This window comes from Neofelis nebulosa, chromosome 17 (assembly GCF_028018385.1).
Source record: "Neofelis nebulosa isolate mNeoNeb1 chromosome 17, mNeoNeb1.pri, whole genome shotgun sequence".
In the NCBI taxonomy this organism is placed as follows: domain Eukaryota; kingdom Metazoa; phylum Chordata; class Mammalia; order Carnivora; family Felidae; genus Neofelis; species Neofelis nebulosa.
This window is the reverse complement of record NC_080798.1, coordinates 16822989-16846094: the sequence shown is the minus strand read 5'-3', so window position 1 is coordinate 16846094 and position 23106 is coordinate 16822989. Positions and strand designations below refer to the sequence as shown.

The following is a 23106-nucleotide window of genomic DNA, read 5'->3' as shown; positions in this document are numbered from 1 at the left end:
GTCTAGCTCCTGAAAGGTTTTACAACCCTTCCTTAGCTACCTGTCCCCTTTCTCATTAGACTCCAGTCACAGTAGCCTTCATTCATTATCTCAGATACATCTAGTATCTATGTATCTAGTGTCTGTGCTCTACCTCTTTACATCACTCACTCTGCTCACCTAACTCCTATGCTTCTTTAGGCTCAACCTATATATCATTATATCCTGAGAATTCTTTCCTGACCTCATTCTCAGTAATTATCTTTCAGATTTTCTTACGGTAATTTCCAAGCTATAATTCTATAATATAGTAATCCTAGTAAGATCATAACTCTTTGGCTGCAACACCATACATTGTTGTCTGTAAAGGAGATCTGTAGAGCTCTATGTGCCTCTGACTTAAGTGAACCTTCAAAATTTCATGTGCTCTTCTGGGTGTTGTATGGAAACCAATTTGACAATAAATTTCATATTAAAAAAAAATCTCATGTGCTCTTAAGAAAATTATCCCCTCCATACAGGCCTCCAGCAGAATTTAAGGGAAACAAGATCACTTCCTGTACTAACATGGCAATATTTTTCTTACCACTAGAACTGTCTTCATAGAAACCAATTTCCATTAGCAAAATTATCCACCTTCTCCTAAGAGGTTATTTAGGACCAATTCCAATTTGTCTTACATCTTCAGTTACTTCACTCAGGTCCAGAAGTCCAGTCTTTCCAGGGCATCAATCATCAGCTGAACTCTTATCTCATCCAGATCTATATGTCTCCCAATTGGATTTCATTCCCCACTCTTTTCTTAACACCCAAATCTTTTCCACCTTACTGTTTGAAACTTTATAAGAAATATCCCATATTATCCTCAGCGTGTTTTAATATTCCTTTCACCTTTTGTCTTCAAATGAACCCTTTAGCCATGCCATGAATATACAGCTTTCCCTTAAAGCACTTGCTTTGTCTTTGTTCTTGTTTTGTCTTCCCTCACAGTCCATTATTTTCCATTATCAAAGCCCCCAGCTCCTTTAAAGCACTTTAAAGACTGAACCACCCACCAGGTATTCTTGTTCTATTATTTACCAATTTCCTCTCCTTGAGTAGACTAAAGATCAAAACACCTTGCCCACTAACTTTCTCTCCTCCACTACACCTGTCACCATTGTTGGTGATCTCAGCATCCTTATAATAATACATCTTAATTCTCAATTCCTTAATCTCATTTCAAATTATCTTTCTCTTCCAAATTCCTTCATTTATTCACACCCTGATACATAAACCTTGTAATTACCAGCCCAAAATCTGTTTCAAACATTCACTCTCTCTGACAGCTATTTTTAAACTTTTCAACTGACTTATTCTAATACTACCACTTCAACCCACATAGTGTAATGTCTTCCATATTTTTAAAAAATTGTGCTTGATGTTACATTTTCCATTCCTTTACTCTGCTCTCCTTGATGGCCATGAATTACCTATACTTCCTTACCTCCCATTCTCCCTTGCCTCTTCAGCTACAGTTATAGCCATTGCTGAGTGCCTTTTCTCTTCCTCCCTGGACAGTTTTATAGCATGCCCCAGAAATTGCTTATTTTATTTATTTTTGGACACCATTAGTTTATTATAAAAAAGAGACATGAAAATTATTTACATGATGAAAGATTTCACAGCTTCACTGGAATGGGTGCCTTCACTTTATGCCATTTCAATAATGATTTATTTCAGTTCACATACTTTCCAAGAATGTCACCATCTCTAAATAAGAAATAATCCTTGTCATCTAGAACTACTTTGGTGCTTCATATTCTGGGAGAAGAACTTTATCTCCAACTTTCACACTGACTGGTTGAATCTCTCCACCCTTTCTTTAGAGCCTGATCCAACAGCTACTACTGTTACTTGCAAAACTTTTCCTTGAGATTTTTCTGGAAGCATGATACCACCTTTGATTACAGTTTTGGCTGCAACTCTTTTCAACTAAAACTCGGTCAAAAGGGGAAGAAACTTTCTAAACACTTGTCCTGCCATGACTCCAGCTGCCGCAGTTCCTACTCTGCTCTGGAGATGCCGCCACTGCAAGGAGACCTGCAGTCCAACCCCCAGGCTATGTGAACTAGAAATGGCTTATTTTAAAAAATTAGATTGTGGGGCACCTGGGTGGCTCAGTTGGTTAAGCGTCCGACTTCGGCTCAGGTCATGATCTCGAGGTCCGTGAGTTCAAGCCCTGCATTGGGCTCTGTGGTGACAGCTCAGAGCCTGGAGCCTGTTTCAGATTCCGTGTCTTCCTCTCTCTCTGACCCTCCCCGCTCATGCTCTGTCTCTCTCTGTCTCAAAAATAAGTAAACATTAAAAAAATTTAAAAAAAAATTAGATTATAACACATTTCATACTTTAGACATAGAATAATCCCTTTGATCTCTAATTGGTGCCAGATTCATTTAATAGTTTTGTTATCTCTTAGTCTAATTCTTTGTATGGATTAGCATCCCTTCACTTATTGTTCTACCACACTGGGCCAACTCAAACTGTTTTAGTTGAAAGGAGAAGAATATAAGCATCAGGTTCCAAATTTGCCCTGGACCCTCACAGGGAGCATTAGGGGAATCCAGTGTTCTTACTTATAGAATTTTTATTTAGGGAATATTGCTAACATTTAGAACAAGTAAAACTATCAGCCATATGATTTTTTTAAATCTATTTTTAAGGGTGCCTGAGTGGTTCAGTTGGTTTAGCATCCAACTCTTGATTTGGGCTCAGGTCGTGATACCACAGTTCATGAGACAGAGCCCTGCTTGGGATTTTCTCTCTCCCCCTCTCTCTGTCCCTTCCCTGCTTGCATGCATGTGCACGCACGCTTGCTCTCTCTCTCTCTCTCTCTCTCTCTCTCTCTCTCTCAAAATAAATAAATAAATAAACTTTGAAAAACCTATTTTTATAGTGAAATATATGGGAAAGTACATAAAACATATGTACAGTTTGATTAACAACCACCCATGACAAGAAACAGAACATTGCCATCACTCCAGGAACACCCTATGAGTATATATATTTGTGACTTAGGTATACAGGTCTAAAATGTATTGTTTAGTTTTGCCCATTTTAGGATTTAGGTGAGTGGGGTCATATTGTACATATTCTTTTGTGTCAGGCTCCTTTTATTCAATACTGTATTTGTGAGAGTCATCCAAAGGTAGCTCTAGTTCATTCATTTTTATAAGAATTCCACTGTTTGAATATACCAGAATTAACTCTTGGTTATTAATTTTTAGTATATTCTTGGCTAAAATGTAGGTCATTTCTAATTTGGGCTGTTTATAAATATTGATGCTATAAATGTCACTTGATATGTTTACTCATATACCTGAGCATGAGGTTCTCTGGAATATCTATCTTAGATAGGTATTCTAAGAGTGAAGGTGCTGGGTCAAAAGATATGTGTATCTTTGATTTTACTAGATACTGCCAAACTGTGTTCTGAAGTAATTGTACCAGTGTCCAGTCCCTATCAATAGTATATGAGAATCTGCACCACATCCTTGACCACACATAATATTGTCAGATTTAAAAATTTTTGCCTATCTACTCAGCTTGTATCTGTCATTAGAATTTTATTTCCATCTCCCTGATTACTAATGGTTGCTAATGGGCTATATTTATTGCTATATTTATTGCCATTTGGAACTTTTCTTTTGTAGATTCCTGTTCTTATTTTTGGCTTATTCTTCTACTGGATTGTTAATCTTTCTGTTACTGATTAGATGGGTTTTTTATTTTTATAGGTAGTATATTTGTGTTTCAGGTATCTTCTGCTGTGTACCTTGACTTTTCACCCTTTTTCTAGAATCTTTCGATGAATAAAAGTTCCTAATTTTAAAGTAGTAGAATTTATCAATCTTTTCCTTTATGATGGATATTTTTTGTGAGCTATTAAAAAATATCCTTCTATACCTTTAATTCATTAATATATCTTCTATATAATTATTTTTAAAAAGATTTAAAAAAAATTTAACCTTTATTTATTTTTGAGAGAGAGACAGCGTGTGAGCAGGGGAGGAGCAGAGAGAGAGGGAGACACAGAATCTGAAGCAGGCTCCAGGCTCTGAGCTGTCAGCACATAGCCCAATGCGGGGCTTGAACTCATGAACCGTGAGATCATGACCTAAGCCGAAGTCGGACCCTCAACCGACTGAGCCACCCAGGCACCCCTTAAAAAGATTTTTAATGTTTCCTTTCACATTGAGGTTTTCATCCTACCTATAGTTGACTTCTCTCATGGTGTGTGAAATAGGGGTCTAGTTTTTTCTAGTTGTCTTGGCAAGATTGATTGTAAAGTTTATTTTCTCTCCCCACGAAATGCTACTTTTATCAAATATAACTTCTTTTTTTATGTGGGCATATTTCTGGACTTTGTATATTTAAGCCCTGTGATAATACCACATAGTTTTAATTATAGTTGCTTTTAATTATAGTTGCTTTTAAAATATTTTCATCTTCTCTTTAAGAATGTTATGACCATTCATGGTCTTATGTCTTTCTAATTAGGTTGACAGCCTTCTCCCTTCAAATGTGTTGGGATTTTGATTAAGATTGCATTGACTCTACAAATCATTTTGGGAGAAAATTGACAAGTCTACAATATTGACTTTCCCTAATATGTTTCCTAACAATGTCCTGATCACAGAGTTGTAGACAAAGTGGAAGTGGCCATTTTTGCACCTCCCCATTTGCTCTAAGTCCCTCCCCTTCTGGCTGAAGTGACTTCCAGGGGACGGCTTGAAGGGCTGGCACCATTTTTTCACCTTGTTCATTTTTTTCTTTCCCATTTGGGAGCCAGATATTAAAGACTAGGACATTCAAAAACAGTGGCATATCTAGAGAAAATTAGAAAGTGACCATGTCTACCCAGAGAAAAGCCCAGAAAAGACTGGAGAAGACCTTAAGTTTATACCTGCGTGTGGTCCTCAGCACAGAAGCCTACAACAATCAAAACAACAATAGTAACAAATTGTCAAACCCTGAGAGAGGGAGAGAATCTGATTTCTGGAATTACTTAGAATTGTATAAAATGGGTGCACCTGGGTGGTTCAGTTGGGTAAGAATTCAACTCTTGATCTTGGCTCAGGTCATGGTCTCACAGTTGGTGAGTTTGAGCTCTGTGTCAGGCTCTGTACTAAGCTTAGAGTTCTCTCTCTCCTTCTCTCTCTGTCCCTACCCCACCCATTCTCTCTCTCTCTCTCTCTCTCTCTCTCTCTCTCTCTCTTTCTCTCAAAATAAATAAATAAACGTATAAAAGAAAGAATTGTATAAAATGTCCACCATTGCGGCAAAAAATCACAAGGCATACAAAGAAACAGGAAAATATGCCCCATTCAAAGGAAAAAAAATAAACCAACAGAAACTGTTCTGGAAAAAGACCTGATGGCATATATACCAGACAGACTGTAAAACAACTGTCTTAAAGATAGACAACTAGGGGCGCCTGGGTGGCGCAGTCGGTTAAGCGTCCGACTTCAGCCAGGTCACGATCTCGCGGTCCGTGAGTTCGAGCCCCGCGTCAGGCTCTGGGCTGATGGCTCGGAGCCTGGAGCCTGTTTCCGATTCTGTGTCTCCCTCTCTCTCTGCCCCTCCCCCGTTCATGCTCTGTCTCTCTCTGTCCCAAAAATAAATAAAAAAAAAAAAAAAAACGTTGAAAAAAAAAAAAAAAAAAAAGATAGACAACTAAAGGAAGATGTGGATAAAGTCACTAAAACTGTATATGAACAAAACAAAAACCAATAAAGAACTAGAAAACCTAAGAAGATGCCAAGAAGTAGTTCTGGAACTAACAAGTACAAGAACCCAAATGAAAAATTCACTAGAGGGATTCAAAGACAGGTTTGAGCAGGCAGAAAGAATCAGTGAACTTGAAGATAGGACAATAGAAAGTATCTAGTCTGAGGATTAGAAAGAAAAAAAAAAGTAGAAGGAAAGCGAACAGAGCCTATAGGACCTATGGGACAGCATCAAGCAGCTAAACATATGTATTTTGGGAGTCGCAGAAAGAGCAGAGACAACATTTGAAGTAACAATAGCTGAAAAACTTCCCAAATTTTATGAAAGATGTAAATATAAACATACATGCTCAACAAACTAAAGTAGGATGAACTCAGGCATCTGTACCAAGATGCATTATAATCAAACTTTCAAAAGTCAAAGACAATGTTGAAAGCAACAAGAGAGTAGCAAATAATTATATACAGTGATCCTCAGTAAGATGATCAGATTTCTCCTCAGAAACACTAAGGATCAGAAGGTAGTGGGTCAATATATATATATATACAGTGTGCTAAAAGACAAAAACTGTGAACCAAGAATCCTATATCCAAGAAAACTGTGTTTCAAAAGGGATAAATTAAGACATTTTTAGATAAAAGCCAAGGGAGTTTGTGACCACTTTACCTTACCTCCTCTGCAAGAAATGTTTAAGGGATTCTTGCAAGGTGAAATAAAAGGACACTAGACAGTAACTAGAAGCCATATAGAGAAATACAGAATTCAATAAAAGCAAATAGATGAGCAATTATAAAAGCTATTATTGTAACAATAGCTTGTAACTACTTTTTGTCTTCTGTGTGATTTAAGAGACTGATAAAGTTAACAAACAAAACCCCACAATGTTAGCCTAAAAGCTAGTATTATTGTTAACTTTGGTTTGTAGCTTCAAATCTTGTTTTCTACTTAACTGGAGTGACTAATACTTTAAGAGACTGAGTTTGTTTTTTGGCACAAATGTATAAAGATGTAATTTTGTGACATTGACAATCACAGGGGGTGGGGACTGAGACTTAAAGGAGTAGTGTTATTGAAATTAAGTGTATGTTATTGAAATTAAGCTGGTATAAACTCAAATTAAAGAGTTATAACTTGGGGCGCCTGGGTGGCTCAGTCGGTTAAGCGGCTGACTTCGGCTCAGGTCATGATCTCGCGGTCCGTGAGTTCGAGCCCCGCGTCTGGCTCTGTGCTGACAGCTCAGAGCCTGGAGCCTGTTTCGGATTCTGTGTCTCCCTCTCTCTCTGACCCTCCCCCGTTCATGCTCTGTCTCTCTCTGTCTCCAAAATAAATAAACGTTAAAAAAAAATTAAAAAAAAAAAAGAGTTATAACTTTAGGACATTAAATGTAACCCACCCCCAGTAATAACAACGAAAATAGCCATACACAAAAGAAGATCCAGTTGACACTTGAACAACATGGGTTTAAACTGTGCAGGTCCATTTATATGTGTAGTTTTTACAGTATAGTACCATAAATGTATTTTCTTTCCCTTATGGTTTTCTTAATAATTTTTTTTCACTAGCTTACTTTATTGTATGAATAGAGTATATTGGGGCCCCTGGGGGCCTCAGTCAGTTGAGCGTCCAGCTCTTGATTTCAGCTTAGGTCATGATCTCACCGTTCGTTGGATCAAGCCCCATGTCGGGCTCCATACTGACAGCATGGAGCCTGCTTGGGATTCTCTCTCCCCGTCTCTCTTTGCCCCTCACCCGCTCTTGCTCTCTCTCCCTCTCTCTCTGAGAATAAATAAATAAACAACAAAGAATAGAGTATATAATACATATAACATGAAATATGTGTTAATTAACTGCTTATGTTATCATTAAAGCTTTTGGTTAACTGTGAGCTATTAGTTAAGTTTTGAGGGTGTCAAAAGTCATATGCAGATTTTTGACTGGGTATTTGTTACCTTTAAGCCCCTTTATTGTGCAAGGGTCAACTGTACATAAAAGGAATGAGAAAGGAATATAAATATTTCTCTACAAAAGTCAACTAAAAGAAGTGAAAAGAATAAAAAGAAGACTGTAGTATGCAGGAAATGAGAGACAAACTTAACTTCCTGACTTCAAGAATTCCTATAAAGCTATAGTAATCAGGATGGCATTGTATTATTGGTGAAAGAATAAATGCATCCATGGAACTGAATAGAAAGCCCAGAAACAGACTTATACAAATATACTCAGCTGATCCTTGACAAAGGAGTAAAGGCAATCCAATGGAGAAAGGATAGTCTTTTTCACAAATGTTGCTGGAACAACTGAACATACACACTTAAAAAAAAATCTCAATATTGATGTCATACGTTTTCACAGAAATTAACTCAAAATAGATCATAGTCCTTAATGTAAAATGAAAATTATAAAACTTCAGAAGATAACAGAGGGGAAAATCTAGGTGATTTGGGGCTCAGAATGAGTTTTTATATAAACACCTAAAACTATAATCATGAACACAAAAGATACAGTTGGTTTTCATTAAAATTAAAAACTTCTGAGTGAACGACAGTTATGAGAATGAAAAGGCAAATCACAGAATGGGAGAAAAATCTTTGCAAGACAGTACCTGGTAAAGGACTTATATATAAAATATACAAAGAATTCTTGAAACTCAATAACAAAAGAACCCAGTTTAAATGTGGCCAAGAGATCTGAACCGATGCCTCACTAGAGAAGATAAACTCATGACAAATAAGTATATGAAAAGATATTCAGATGTCATATGTCATCAGGTTATCACATTTTTATTTATTTTTAAATTTTTTTTTAACGTTTATTTATTTTTGAGACAGAGAGAGACAGAGCATGAACAGGGGAGGGGCAGAGGGAGAGGGAGACACAGAATCTGAAACAGGCTCCAGGCTCTGAGCAGTCAGCACAGAGCCCGACGCGGGGCTCAAACTCACGGACCGTGAGATCATGACCTGAGCCGAAGTCGGCCACTTAACCGACCGAGCCACCCAGGCACCCCAGGGTATCACATTTTTAAAGAACCATGGGATGTAACTACAGGTCTCTTAGAATGACTAAAATCCAAGACACTGACAGCTCCAAATAGTGTCAAGAATGTAGGGCAACAGAAACTCTCTTTCATTGTTGATGGGAATGCAAAATAGTACAGTCCCTTTGGAAGGCAGTTTGACACATTCTTACAAAACTAAATGTAGTCCAACCAGCAAAGAAATTGAATTGGTTATAAAAAATCCCCCAGCAAATAAGAGTCCTGGGCCAGATGACTCCCCAGGGGAATTCTACCAGACATTTAAAGCAGAGGTGATACCTATTCTTCTCAAACTGTTCCAAAAAATAGAAATTGAAGGAAAGCCTCCAAACTCATTCTATGAAGCCTGCATTACCTTGATTCCCAAACCAGACAAAGACCCCACTAAAAAGGACAATTACAGGCCAATATCCCTGATGAATCTGGATGAATTGAATTCAACAGTATTTAAAAAAAATTATTCACCATGATCAAGTGGGCTTCATTCCTGGGCTGCAGGGCAGGTTCAATATTTGCAAATCAGTCAGTGTGATACATCACAATGATGGAAAAGAGTATAAGAACCATATGATCCTGTCAGTAGATACAGAAAAAAGCATTTGACAAAATAAAGCATCCTTTCTTGATAAAAACCCTCAAGAAAGTCTGGATAGAAGGAACATACCTTAATATAAAAGCCATATATGAAAGGTCCACAGCCAGTATCATCCTCAATGGGGAACAACTGAGAGCTTTTCCCCTGAGATCAGGAACATGACAGGGATGTCCACTCTTACCACTATTGTTCAACTAGTGTTGGAAGTCCTAGCCTCAGCAATCAGATAACACAAATAAAAGGCATCCAAATTGGCAAAGAAGTCAGACTTTCACTTTTTGCAGATGACATGATACTTTACATGGAAAACCTGAAAGATGCCACCAAAAAACTACTAGAGCTGATATGGGAACTCAGTAAATTCACAGGATACAAAATCAGTGTACAGAAATCGGTTTCATTTCTGTACACCAATAATGAAGCAACAGAAAGATAGTAAGGAATAAGTTGCATTTACAATTGCACGAAAACCCACAAGATACCTAGGAATAAATCTAACCAACAAGGTGAAAGATCTGTACACCAACAACTGTAGAAAACTTATGAAAGAAATTGAAGAAGACAAGTGGAAAAACATTCCATGTTCATGGAACAGAAGAATAAATATTGTTAAAATGTCGATAACTACGCAAAGCAATCTATACATTCAATGCATTCCCTATCAAAATAACACCAGCATTCTTCACAGAGCTAGAACAAACAATCCTAAAATTTGTATGGAACCACAAAAGACCCTGAATAGCCAAAGTAATGTTGAAAAAACCAAAGCTGGAGGCATCTCAATCCCGGACTTTAACCTGTACTACAAAGCTATAATCATCAAGACACTATGGTATTGGCACAAAAACAGACACCTGGATCAATGGAATAGAATAGAAAACACTGAAGTGGACCCAAAAATATATGGCCAACCAATCTTCAACAAAACAGGAAAGATTATCCAATGGAAAAAACAGTGTCTTTAGCAAATGGTGCTAGGAGAACTGCATAGCAACATACAGAAGAAGGAAACTGGACCACTTTCTTACACCATACACAAAAGTAAAGCATCGCTTATCATCAGGGAAATACAAATCAAAATCATAAGGAGATATCACCTCACACCAGTCAGAATGGCTAAAATTGACAACTCAGGAAACAACAGATGTTGGCAAGGGTGTGGAGAAAAGGAAGCCCTCTTACACTGTTGGTGAGAAAGTAAACTGGTGCAGCGACTCTGGAAAACAGTGTGAAGGTTCTTCAAAAAAAAAACTAAAGATAGAGCTACCCTATGACCCAGCAATTGCACTATTAGGAATTTATCCAAAGGATACAAAAATGCTGATTTGAAGGAGCACATGAACCCCAATGTTACAGCAGCGGTATCAACAATTGCCAAATTATGGAAAGAGCCCAAATGTCCCATCAACCGATGAATGTATTAAGAAGATGTAATACATACATACATACATACATACCCACATACAATGGAATAGTGATATATACATACATACATACATACATACATACATACACACACACATACACACACACACAATGGAATACTACTCGGTGATGAAAAAATCATGAAATCTTGCCATCTGCAACAATGTGGATGGGGTATTATACTAAGCAAAACAAGTCAGTCAGAGAAAGACATATGATTTCACTCATGTGGAATTTGAGAAACTTAACAGATGAACATAGAGGAAGGGAAGGGAAAATAAGATAAAAACAGAGAGGGAGTCAAAACATAAGAGACTCTTAAAGACAGAGAATGAACTGTGGGATGATGGGAGTGGGTTAAGTGGGTGACAGGCATTAAGGAGGGCACTTTTTGGGATGAGCACTGGGTGTCATATGTAAGAGATGAATCACTGGGTTCTACTCTTGAAGCCAACTACACTGTATGTTAACTAACTTGAAAAAAACAAAACAAAACAAAATAAACATAGTTTTGGTATATGATCCAGCAATTGTGCTCCTAGATATTTACCCAAATAAATTGAAAACTTTTGTTCATACAAAAACCTCCACATAAGTTTACAGAAGCTTGTTCATAATTGCCAAAACTTGAAAGCAACCAAGATGCCCTTCATTTGGATAAACAATGTAGTTAATCCATACAAAGGAATATTATTCAGAAATGAAAAATAACTATCAAACCATGAGACCATGAAAATGCTTAGTGTCTTGTTAAGTGAAAGGAGCCAGTTTGAAGAGTTTACATATTTTATGATTCTAACTACATCACATTCTGGAAAAGGCAAATAGTAGAGTTGGTAAAGCAATCAGTGAGAAATAGGGAGGAGGAATAACTAGGTGGAGTACAGGGGATTTTTAAGTAAACTATTCTGTGTGATACTGTAATGGTGAATACATGACATTATGCATTTGGCAACACCCATATAACTTTACAACACAAAGAGTGAACCCTAATGTAAACTATTGGATTCAGTTAATAATATATCAATAAAGCTTCATCAGTTATAACAAATGTACCACACCAGTGCAAAGTATTAAGATATTAATAATAAGAGAGTGGCAAGGAAAGAGAGAACTCTGACTTTTGGTCAGTTTTTCTAGAAACCTAAAACCTAAGACTGCTCTAAGAAAATGCATTAATTAAAAAAAAAAAACAAAGTAAACTATAGCATGAGTTCATACCAGTATTTCCAATTCATATTCTTAATTATAGGCTTTTTATTTAACCCTTTTAATGATCTTATATCTGTATCCATTTTCTTCCATGCTAAGAGTCCCAGTTATCATGAACACTAAAAATTATAGGATTGGAATATCATATAATTACTTATTTTATCCTATCTTATAAATATAAGTCTCTAAAAGAAGATCAGCATTACTACCAATAGTATGATTACTCAAAACAGTTTGAGTCAATTGTTTTGGCAATTCTTTTTCCCCCCATGTATATTTCAGTCAAATTACTATATTTGAAAGTTATTTGAAATAATTTCTTTGGTTATTCCAACAATTGTAAATAGTGTTGTTTTTTTAATTCAGTATTTTCCACTTTTACACTGTACTTGTTATAATTTGTTTTATAATAACAGAAAATATTTATGTAGCTCCAAAGTGAAATTTACAAAACAAGTTGTATTGAAAGAGGTCTGACTTCTATCCTTGCCCCCCCCACTTATTCCTTCTTCACCCTGCAATCCATCCCCCCTTTAAAAAAATAAAAGCAAATGTACTTTATACATGCATACTTACTCTTCTCCCTTTCTTCCTAAGAGAAAAGGCATAACTATACATGCTTTTCTCGCATACACATTTTCTCACAATTAATAATGTATGTAAACAGCATTTCATATTAATATATTCCCTTTTTTTGACTGCTGCATAGTACTTTGTGATGTGGGTATACCATGAATTACTTCCATCAGTCATCTAATGGACAATTGGGTTATAGTTTTTAAATTGTTTTAATGTTTATTTATTTTTGAGATAGAGAGAGAGCGCACAAGTGGGGAAGGGACAGAGAGAGAGGGAGACACAGAATCCAGAGCAGGCACCAGGCTCTGAGCTGTCACCGGAACCAACGTGGGGCTTGAGCTCACAAACTGTGAGATCATGACCTGAGCCAAAGTTGGATGCTCAACTAACTGAGCCACCCAGGCACCCCCAATTAGATTATTTTTTATCTCTTGCTTTAACACATTGTGCTTCAGTTTTTGTGCATCATGTTTTTGACATTTTGTTAGGGCAATTTTGGGATTGATTTCACAGAAGTGGAGTTGTTAGATCAAAAGATATATGTAATTATGCTAAATACTGCTGTATTTCCTTTCATAGGTTCCTTTGTACCATTCATATTCTTACTAGTAATATCTATAAGTACCAATTTCCTTACAGTCTTGCTAATAGTATTTGATGTCACATTTGGAAATGCCCTATTCCAAGAGGTAAGAAATAGCATCTCTGTAGTTTTTTAAAAGTACTTTATTAAGATATATTTCACATACTGTACAGTTTACCCATTTCTGTAAACAGTGATGACTTTTATTATATTAATAGTCTCATATAGCCATCACAATTTGAGGACATTTTTATCACTCCAGCAAGAAATCCAATATCTTTTTTTTTTTTTTTTTTTTTAATTTTTTTTTTTTCAACATTTTTAATTTATTTTTGGGACAGAGAGAGACAGAGCATGAACGGGGGAGGGGCAGAGAGAGAGGGAGACACAGAATCGGAAACAGGCTCCAGGCTCCGAGCCATCAGCCCAGAGCCTGACGCGGGGCTCGAACTCACGGACCGCGAGATCGTGACCTGGCTGAAGTCGGACGCTTAACCGACTGCGCCACCCAGGCGCCCCAAGAAATCCAATATCTTGTAGTAGCAAGATACTCTGTATCTCTGTCCATCCCCCAGCCCTGTTCAGCTACTGATGTTTCTGTCTATGTGGATTCGCCTACTTTGCATAATTCATATAAAAGCAGTCATACAATATGTGGTCTTTTGTGACTAGCTTTTTTCACTAAGCATAATATTTTCAAAGTTTATTCATATTGTAGCATGTGTCAATATTTTTATTGCCAAATATTCTATTGTAAGGATACACCACATTTTTACCCATTCATCAATTAATGAGTGACTTGTTTCCACCTTATGCTTATTATGATTAATGCTGTTATGGACATTGTTTTCGTGTTTTTATATAGATATGTGTTTTCAATTCTCTTGGCTCTATACTTACGAGTGGATTTTTGGGTTATGTGGGAACTCTATGTTGGACACTTCTCTTGGGCATATAACTGGGAGTAAAATTGCATGGTAATATGGAAACTATGTTAACTTTTTGAGGAAGTACAAAATTGTTTTACAAAGCAGCTGTACCATTTTACATTCCCATCAGAAAGCTGCAAGGATTCCAATTTCTTCATATCTTCACCTCTGTTTAGCTTTAATTTGCATTTATCTTATGAGCAAAGTTGAGTATATTTTCATATGGTTAAAAGCTACTTACATTACTTTTCTATCAACTGTCCCATTTTCTTAGACTATTTTTACATAGTGTTGGTGCCCAGTTTTATATGGTAGTCTTTTTTTTCTAGTCTAATTTTAGAAACTGTTTATATATTAGGGATATTGCAACCTGGCAAATATTTTTTCCAAGTTTGTCATTTTACTTAACCTAACCTTAACCGTGTTTTTGACATGCCAGGCTTTCTTTTTTCTTTAACCATAGTGCAGTCATTTTTATCAAATTATGACTAGGAAAGTTTTCCCCATTCCTATTTTATAGAAGAAGTCCCCCAAATTTTATTCTAATTATATGTATGTTTTCATTCCTGTAAATATGGATGTCTGATCCATTTGGAATTTATCCAACTGTAAGATATGCAGAATTAATGCAGTTTTCTTTTTTTGATGTGTTTATCTGTATGTTTATCAATTTCATTTATTAAAAAGAGTTCATGTTTTTCCTACTGATTTGAGCTGCCAGCTTTTATTATGTACTAAGTTTGCACTTATAATTGTTTCTGGATTTTTCTTTTCTGTTCCATTGGTTCCATTGACATCTTATGACTATGATACTCAATTTGAGTCTACTGTTTCTACCTTAGAAATTTCATTTTTCAAGGAATATGAAAATAACGTTTTCTTTCTTTTTACCTTATAGCCTGGGAATCCAGATGTGAGACCAAAAAGCTGTTCTCAACAAAAGGAATTTATGAAATAGAATCATCTCAGTGGGAGATCATAGAACAGCTTACAAGACTTAAGTGTGATTGTAAAAGTCTTCAAGATGATAGGGAATGCAAAGACCAGTTTGAAAGCCAATTGGGAAATAAAGAGGGATTTTTCAAGCAACTACTAATCACTTGTAAAGGAATCCCCAATTTTAGCCAGACTGCATCCCTTATGTTAAAACAAAGAATTAATTTTCCTGAGAAATCCTATGAATGTGAAGCATGCAGAAAATACTTTATCCATGGCTTTCAACTGACTGAACATCAGAAAGTTCATTCTGATGAAAAATTCTATGAATGTAAAGAATGTGGACAGGCCTTTATTCAGGGTTCAGAACTTACTTACCATCAGAGAGTTCATGTTGTTAAGAAACCCTATGAATGTAAGGAATGTGGAAAAGCCTTTATCTGTGCCTCACAGCTTACTTATCATCAAAGAATTCATACTGGGGAGAAACCTTATAAATGTAAAGAGTGTGGGAAGGCCTTTATTCGTGGCTCTCACCTTACCCAGCATCAAAGAATTCATACTGGTGAACGACCCTATGAATGTAATGAATGTGGTAAGGCCTTTTTTCGTGGCTCTCAACTTACTTACCACCAGAGAGTTCATACTGCAGAGAAACCCTATCAATGTAAAGAATGTGGAAAGGCCTTTATTCGTGGCTCCCAACTTACTGAACATCAGAGAATTCATACGGGTGAGAAACCCTACGAATGTAAGAAATGTGGGAAAGCCTTTAGTTATGGATCACAGCTTACCCTGCATCACAGACTTCATACTGGTGAAAAGCCCTATAAATGTAAAGACTGTGAAATGTCCTTTATTCGTGGCTCACAACTTACTGAACATCAGAGGATTCATACAGGTAAGAAACCACATGAATGTAAGCAGTGTGGGAAGGCTTTTAACTATGGCTCACAGCTTATTCGACACCAGAGGATTCACACTGGAGAGAAACCCTATGAATGTCAAGAATGTGGGAAGTCATTTATTCGTGGCTCACAACTTACTGAACATCAAAAAATTCACACTGGTGAAAAACCTTTTGAATGTAAGGAATGTGGGAAAGCCTTTATTCGTGGCTCACATCTTACTCAGCATCAGAGGATTCATACTGGTGAAAAACCCTATGAATGTAAAGAGTGTGGGAAGGCCTTTATTTATAGCTCACAACTGACTCAGCATCAGAGAATTCATACAGGTGAGAATCCCTATGAATGTAAGCAGTGTGGGAAGATCTTTATTTGTGCCTCACAACTTACTCTACATCAGATTTCTCATTCTGGTAAGAAGCCATATGAATGTAAAGAATGTGGTAAAGCTTTTATTCGTGCCTCACAGCTGACTTACCATCAGAGAGTTCATACTGGTGAGAAGCCCTATGAGTGTAATGAATGTGGGAAAGCCTTTATTCGTGGTTCACATCTTACTCAGCACCAGAGAATTCATACTGGTGAGAAACCATACAAATGTAATGAATGTGGGAAGGCCTTTAATCGTGGCTCACAACTTACTCAACATCAGAGAATTCATTCTGGTGAGAAGCCTTATAAATGTAACGAATGTGGTAAGGACTTCAGACGTCATTCACACCTCACTCAACATCATAAACTTCATAATTGAGAAAAACTTTATGAAAATATAAATTTATTAAATCCTTTGATTGCTCATTGATACTCAGCTTTGGAATATCAGAAAATTCAGATTATCAAAGTGGGAATCCTTTTTTACTTTCATCCATAGGTAACTCTATCAGAAAATTCAAACAGAGAGAGGCTAGTGTAATATAATGGAGAATCAGTTTCCATCATTTTTCAATCTTTGTTAGACATTGGTGAATTTATACAAGAGCACAACCATAAAATGTAGAGTTTTCTTGTTTGGCATCATTCTCTTGTTCAGCATGATCCGAACTCCACCATTTACTACACATGTATTCCTTTGGAAAAAGCTAGTTAATCCCTGTTTGCTTTAGTTTTTTCATTTATAAAACATTAAAATCACTCTCATTATAATGATTTAAAGATGCAAATACATAAAAAGCCTTAAAGCAATGTGTAATACATAGTTTATATTAAATAAATATTAGTTATTACTGTAATTGTGTTTTTCAGTATTTTAAAATTGTTTCCTTCTGGGCTCAAGAATCATCTTTTTGTTTTTTTAATTGAAGTATAGTTGACATACAATGTTATTTTAGTTTCAGGTATATATCATAGTGATTTGACAATTCTGTACTTTACTCAATACTGACCAAAATAAGTGTCATTACCATCTGTCACAATACCACAGTATTGCAGTATTATTGACTATACTCCATATGCTGTACTTTTCATCCCTATGATTTGTTTATTTAATTAATTTATTGATAGATTGATTTTATAACTGGAAGTTTGTACCTCTTAATCCCCTTCACGTATTTCATCCATCTTCCAAGCCCCCTCCCCTCTGGCAACCACCAGTTCTCTGTATTTATGATTATATTTCTATTTTTGTGTTTTGGATCCCAGATTAAGTGAAATCAGATGGTATTTGTCTTTCTCTGACTTATTTCACTCAGCATAATGTCCTTTAAGTCTATCCATATTGTTGCAAATGGCAAGATCTCATTTTTTTTATAGCTGAGTAATATTACACATACATACTACATCTTCTTTATTTATTCACCTGTTGATGGATATTTAGGTTGCTTCCATATCTTAGCTATTGTAAATAATGCAATAAACATTGGGGTGCATATATCTTTTCAAATCAGTGTTTTCATTTCCTTTGGGTAAATACTGAAGTAGTGGAATTACTAGATAGTATGGTATTTCTATTTTTAATTTTTGAGGAAACTTCATATGTTTTCCACAGTGGTTGCATCAATTTACATTCCCACCAACAGTGCAGGGGGGTTTCTTTTTTTCAGTATTTTAATTGTGTACTATTATAGAATTCAAATGAGAGGAAGACTTTTCAAATACAGTACATAAGGTAAATCTTTTATCATTCTTACTAATCATCAGATAAATGATTTTGGAGCAGAACGTCCTCATATAATTAATGTGAGGTTTTACCTCATTCTGAACATTAAAATTCTTACTAGAAGGAAACCTTAAGGAAAAAAATAAGTTTTTAGGTGTTACAAATGAAGCTATTTATGAACATTTGTGTATAGATTTTTATGTGAATGTAAATTTCCATTTCTCTGGTATAAATGCCTAAGAGTACAATTTCTTGGTCTTACACTAAAGTCACGTTTTCTCATACAAGAAATGGACAAAGTATTTTCTAAAATTGCTTTACCATTTTACATTTACACCAGGAGCATATGAGTAACCCAGTGTTTCAGCATTTGGTGTTGTCATCACTTTTTGTTTTAGCCCTCATGTTAGGTATGGTGATGTCTCTTTGTGGTCTTAATATGAATTTCCCTAATGGCTAATGATGGTGAACACCTTTTCATGTGCTTGTCATCTGTATATCTGTTTTGGTGAAATGCCTGTTTGTGTCTTTTAGTCATTTTTGAATTGTTTTATTTTTCACTCCTAGGTTTTGAAAGAGTATTTTCTGTATTCTAGATGATAGTAGTCCTTTGTTATGTGGTTTGCAAATATTTTCCCAGGTGCGTATCTTATCTTTTTTTCCTTTTTTTTTTAAGGGTGTTTGTTTGTTTGTTTGTTTGTTTGTTTGTTTGTTTTGAGAGAGACAGAAAGTGTGTGTGTGTGCAAGCAGGGGAGGAACAGAGAGAGAGGAGACACAGAATCCTAAGCAGGCTCAGCACTATCAGTGCAGAGCCCCACATGGGGCTTGATCCTGCAAACCATGAGATCATGACCTGAGCCAATGTCGAGAGTCAGACACTTAACTGACTGAGCCACTCAGGCACCCCTTTAAGAGGGTCTTTTGAAGAGCAAAAAGTGTCAATTTTGATAAGGTCTGCTTTACCAGTTTTTCCTTTTATGGATCTTGCTTTGCTGTCAAATCTAAGGATTCTTTGCCTAGCCCACATCCTGAAGACTTTTTTCCTGTTTTTGCATAAATTTTTCATGATTTTATGTTTTACACATAAGTCTGTGATACATTTTGAGTTAACTTTTCATGTATATTGTATGCTTTAGCTTGGTGTTCTTTCTTAATTTGTTTTGGCTTATGGATGTCCGTTTACTTTAGCACCATTTGCTGAAAAGTCTGTGTTTCCTCCATTAAATTGCCTTTGTACCTCTGTCAAAAATCTATTGAATGTATTTGTGTATATCTTACCTCTGGGTTTTCTCTTCTATTCCATTGATCTATGTATCTATCCCTCTGCCAATATTACACTGCCTTGATTATTGTCATTTTATAGGATGTGTTTTCTTTTTTATTTTAGAGAGTGTATGAGCAGGGTGGGGAGCAGATGGAAAGAGAGTGAATCTTAAGCAGGCTCCGTGCTCAGTGTGGAGCCCAACACGGGGCTTGATCCTATGACCTGGGATCATGACCTGAGCCAAAATCAAGAGTCAGAAGCTTAACCAGCTGAGCCACCCAGGTGCCTCTATAGGATGTCTCATGAAAAATATTTTTATAATGATGTAAAAGTAATGTAGCATGTGCTACCTTAAAACGATTTGTTTTGAATCCTTTTACTAAGGACCATATCTCTGTGTTAATTTAATTCCACAGATAATATGTTAGCCTAAAATTTCCTGTAGTAATTTCAAGTAATGCTAGAACTCAGATGATATTAGAAAGAAAGACTGTGTGATCAAACAAGCCTGTAAATCATGGCATATTTCACATCACTTTTTTTTTAATATAATTTATTGTCAGATTGACTTATACACAACACCCAATGCTCATCCCAACAAGTGCCCTCCTCAATGCCTATCACCCATTTTCCCTCTCCCCCCACCCCTGTCCATCCTCAGTTTGTTCCCTGTATTTAAGAGTCTCTTATAGTTTGCCTCCCTCCCTCTCTGTTTGTAAGTATTTTTTTTCTCCTTCCCTTCCCCCATGGTCTTCTGTTAAGTTTCTCAAGGTCTTTTTGAAGCAATAAGTTCATTGTATTTCATCAGGGCTGTAATAAATATTGTAGTAAAGCAGCTTTTTCAACTTCACCTCATCATGTGCCAAACTTACTTGACCATAAATCCCTTCTTATAATGCCTATTAATATCTTTTGCATGTGAACTATTTTTGTAAACACTGCTCTAGCTGAAAGAAATAATCTCAGGGGTGGAAATTCTAAAACATTATAGCTTGAGGCCCACTAAGTTTATGAGAGAGCAAGTTGCTTTCTCTGCAAACCAGTCACATTCTTCTTCTACATATGGGACCATTGTCCTTTTAAAAAAGGGAAATCCCTCTATGTAATGATCTTCCTTCACAGTCCTTTCTTACTCTTCCCTATACCCCACTTCTTAGTTCAACTTAATGAGATATTGAAAACAAAAAACAAGAAAACAGGTTTGTGGGATTTTAGAAGCATGGTAATAAAATAAATGGCTTTATCACGGATATATCTAGTCCATAAATCAAGCTTTCAGAATTAGAGGTTGTTTTTTTAAGGTAAATGGTATAACAAATAGAAGAATAAAGATGGTCAAGTGGACCATGGTGCCATTACTTTGTTCTCTACTTCTAATGGTTTTTTACTTATTCTCAAAAGAAGTGTTAGAAATTAAACTTATATTTTTATGTAGTTTTTCTTATCATATTGGACTGAATTGCCTTCTGAAATTACATAATGCAATTACCTCCAAAATGAGAAATTATAGCAAATATACATAAAGGAAAAAGAAAATATGGCTTCCTAAACTAACATGTTAGAAGCCTCATTAATACTTTTCTGTAGCTTTCTGTATGCTGAAATGTACATGTTTATACATGGTTCTTTTTTTCATGGTTGTTTGTGGATATTTATATATTTAAAAAGGATCACTATATGGACATCAAACTGTGACTTTTCCTATAAAATACATCATGGACATCATTCCAGGTACATATAAATCTAACTTACTCATTTTAGTGTTAGTAGCTACAGAATACTACGTATGTAGAAGTATTAATATGTTCATATTGTTTATTGATGAATGTTTATATTGTTTCCACTTCCTTGTTGCGTTAGACAATTGTCAATAAATATCTTTATACATAAATACTTGCATATATATGTTTTTATTTCTGTAAGATAGATTCTTACATCAGGTAGTATGTGTATTTTTTTTATTATAATAGCTAGTAACATTACTTTCCAGATATAGTACATTCAGTCCATCAACACTGTTTGAGTTGCCCATTTTCATTTTCCCACAATTTAACAGCACTCGGTGCTCTTTGTCAGTCTTTCTGATGAAAAATATGTCATTGCTTTAATTTGAATTTATTTAAATATTGGGTATATTGAGCATGATATCATTTGCTTACGAGCCATATGAATTTTCTGTAAATTACCTATTGATAGTCTGCGCAATTTCTATTGTATTTTTTTCTTTCATTAATTTGTAGAAGTTTTTTGTGTTTATGGCTATTATCTTTATCATATGTGTTGTAAAAATAATTTTTCAGTCTGTCTTGTTTTTTAATATATCCTTTGTCATAGATTTTATTTTTACTTTTATGGAATGAAATATAATCTACATAGAGTGTTTCCTACATACACCCCAAGATTATTCACATTTTCCTAAATATCTTCTAATATTTTTTGTATTTTAAAGTCTTTTTAAGCTAAATTTCCCCCCAAATTTTTCTACTGAAGGTTTCTAAAACTACAGGAAAGCTAAAATAATAGTGCAGTGACTATCCATCACATCCTAGGTTGACTTAGTTGTTAACATCCTGCCACATCTTTATTAATTTTATATGGAGTTATTTTTATTTTATTACTCCTACTTTATTAGGAGTTACATTTCACTCCTAAATACTTCATGCATAATCTAAAAATAAGGAGATTGTCTTAATTATAAGAGCACGATATTAGAAAATTAAAAAATAATTCCATAAGTTCCCAAATTATCTCAAAACTGGCTTATGAAATGTTTTTCCAAACAAGGATCTGATCGAGGCTCTCATCTCATCTCATTCTTTTAGACACTACCATTTTTAGAATCTAGGCTTAGCAGAATGTCCAACTTTTAAAATTTGTCTATTTCCTCATGAATAAATGCAGGAGAAGCAGTTTTGGTAAAAAATAAATAGAGGGGCGCCTGGGTGGCGCAGTCGGTTAAGCGTCCGACTTCAGCCAGGTCACGATCTCGCAGTCTGTGAGTTCGAGCCCCGCGTCAGGCTCTGGGCTGATGGCTCGGAGCCTGGAGCCTGTTTCCGATTCTGTGTCTCCCTCTCTCTCTGCCCCTCCCCCGTTCATGCTCTGTCTCTCTCTGTCCCAAAAATAAATAAAAAAACGTTGAAAAAAAAAAAAATAAATAGAATGATGATATGTACTTACTATAGCAGAAGATACACTGTGTAGAATATAAAGTATTAAATATAATTATATAAGTAAAATAAGTTGTCCTAGTATTGGTACTGCTAAATTTGTTCACTGATTAAGGTAGTGACTACTAGACCTTTCCATGGTATACATAATAATTTTTAACTTTCTGATTAGTATGCAACGAATGGGATGGGTAAATTCTTTTGAATAGTTCAGAAAATGCGGCAAGGTTCTCATGTATTATGTAAAATTAATACATGTTAACATATATGTTTGCTTCATATTTTTATAATAAATATATGAAACATTAACTATGAATGTCAAAGACCCATTGTTTCTCAAACCTTTTCCTGAGGCAGCCCTATTATAGATTTATCTATTTATTTATGTATGTATGTATGTTTATTCATTTTTGAGAGAGAAAGGATGAGTGGAGGAGGTGCAAAGAGAGACAGAGGATCCAGAGCAGGCTCCATGCTGACAGCAGTGAGCCCCATGTGGGTCTCCAACCCACCAACTGCAAAATAATGACCAGAGCCAAAGTCAGATGTTCAACGGACTGAGCCACCCAGGTACCCCTATAGATTTAGTGTGTATAATTCTAGCCCATATATAGGTATCTATCACTTT

General features: G+C 35.7%; 1 protein-coding gene and 1 pseudogene across 2 annotated transcripts in view; one reads left to right on the top strand and one right to left on the bottom strand.

Moving 5' to 3' along the window:
* LOC131500311 (zinc finger protein 420) overlaps positions 1-23106 on the top strand; it is a 130676-nt gene that overhangs the window by 51221 nt on the left and 56349 nt on the right. The window contains exon 5 of one of the 2 annotated variants that reach the window (XM_058709379.1): positions 15007-16617. In XM_058709379.1, the coding sequence (XP_058565362.1) occupies positions 15007-16617 (1611 nt within the window). Of the gene's footprint in view, positions 1-15006; positions 21203-23106 lie in introns of those variants that run through there. The other variant, XM_058709378.1, reaches the window with a different exon arrangement.
* LOC131500337 (10 kDa heat shock protein, mitochondrial-like) lies at positions 1497-2004 on the bottom strand (annotated as a pseudogene).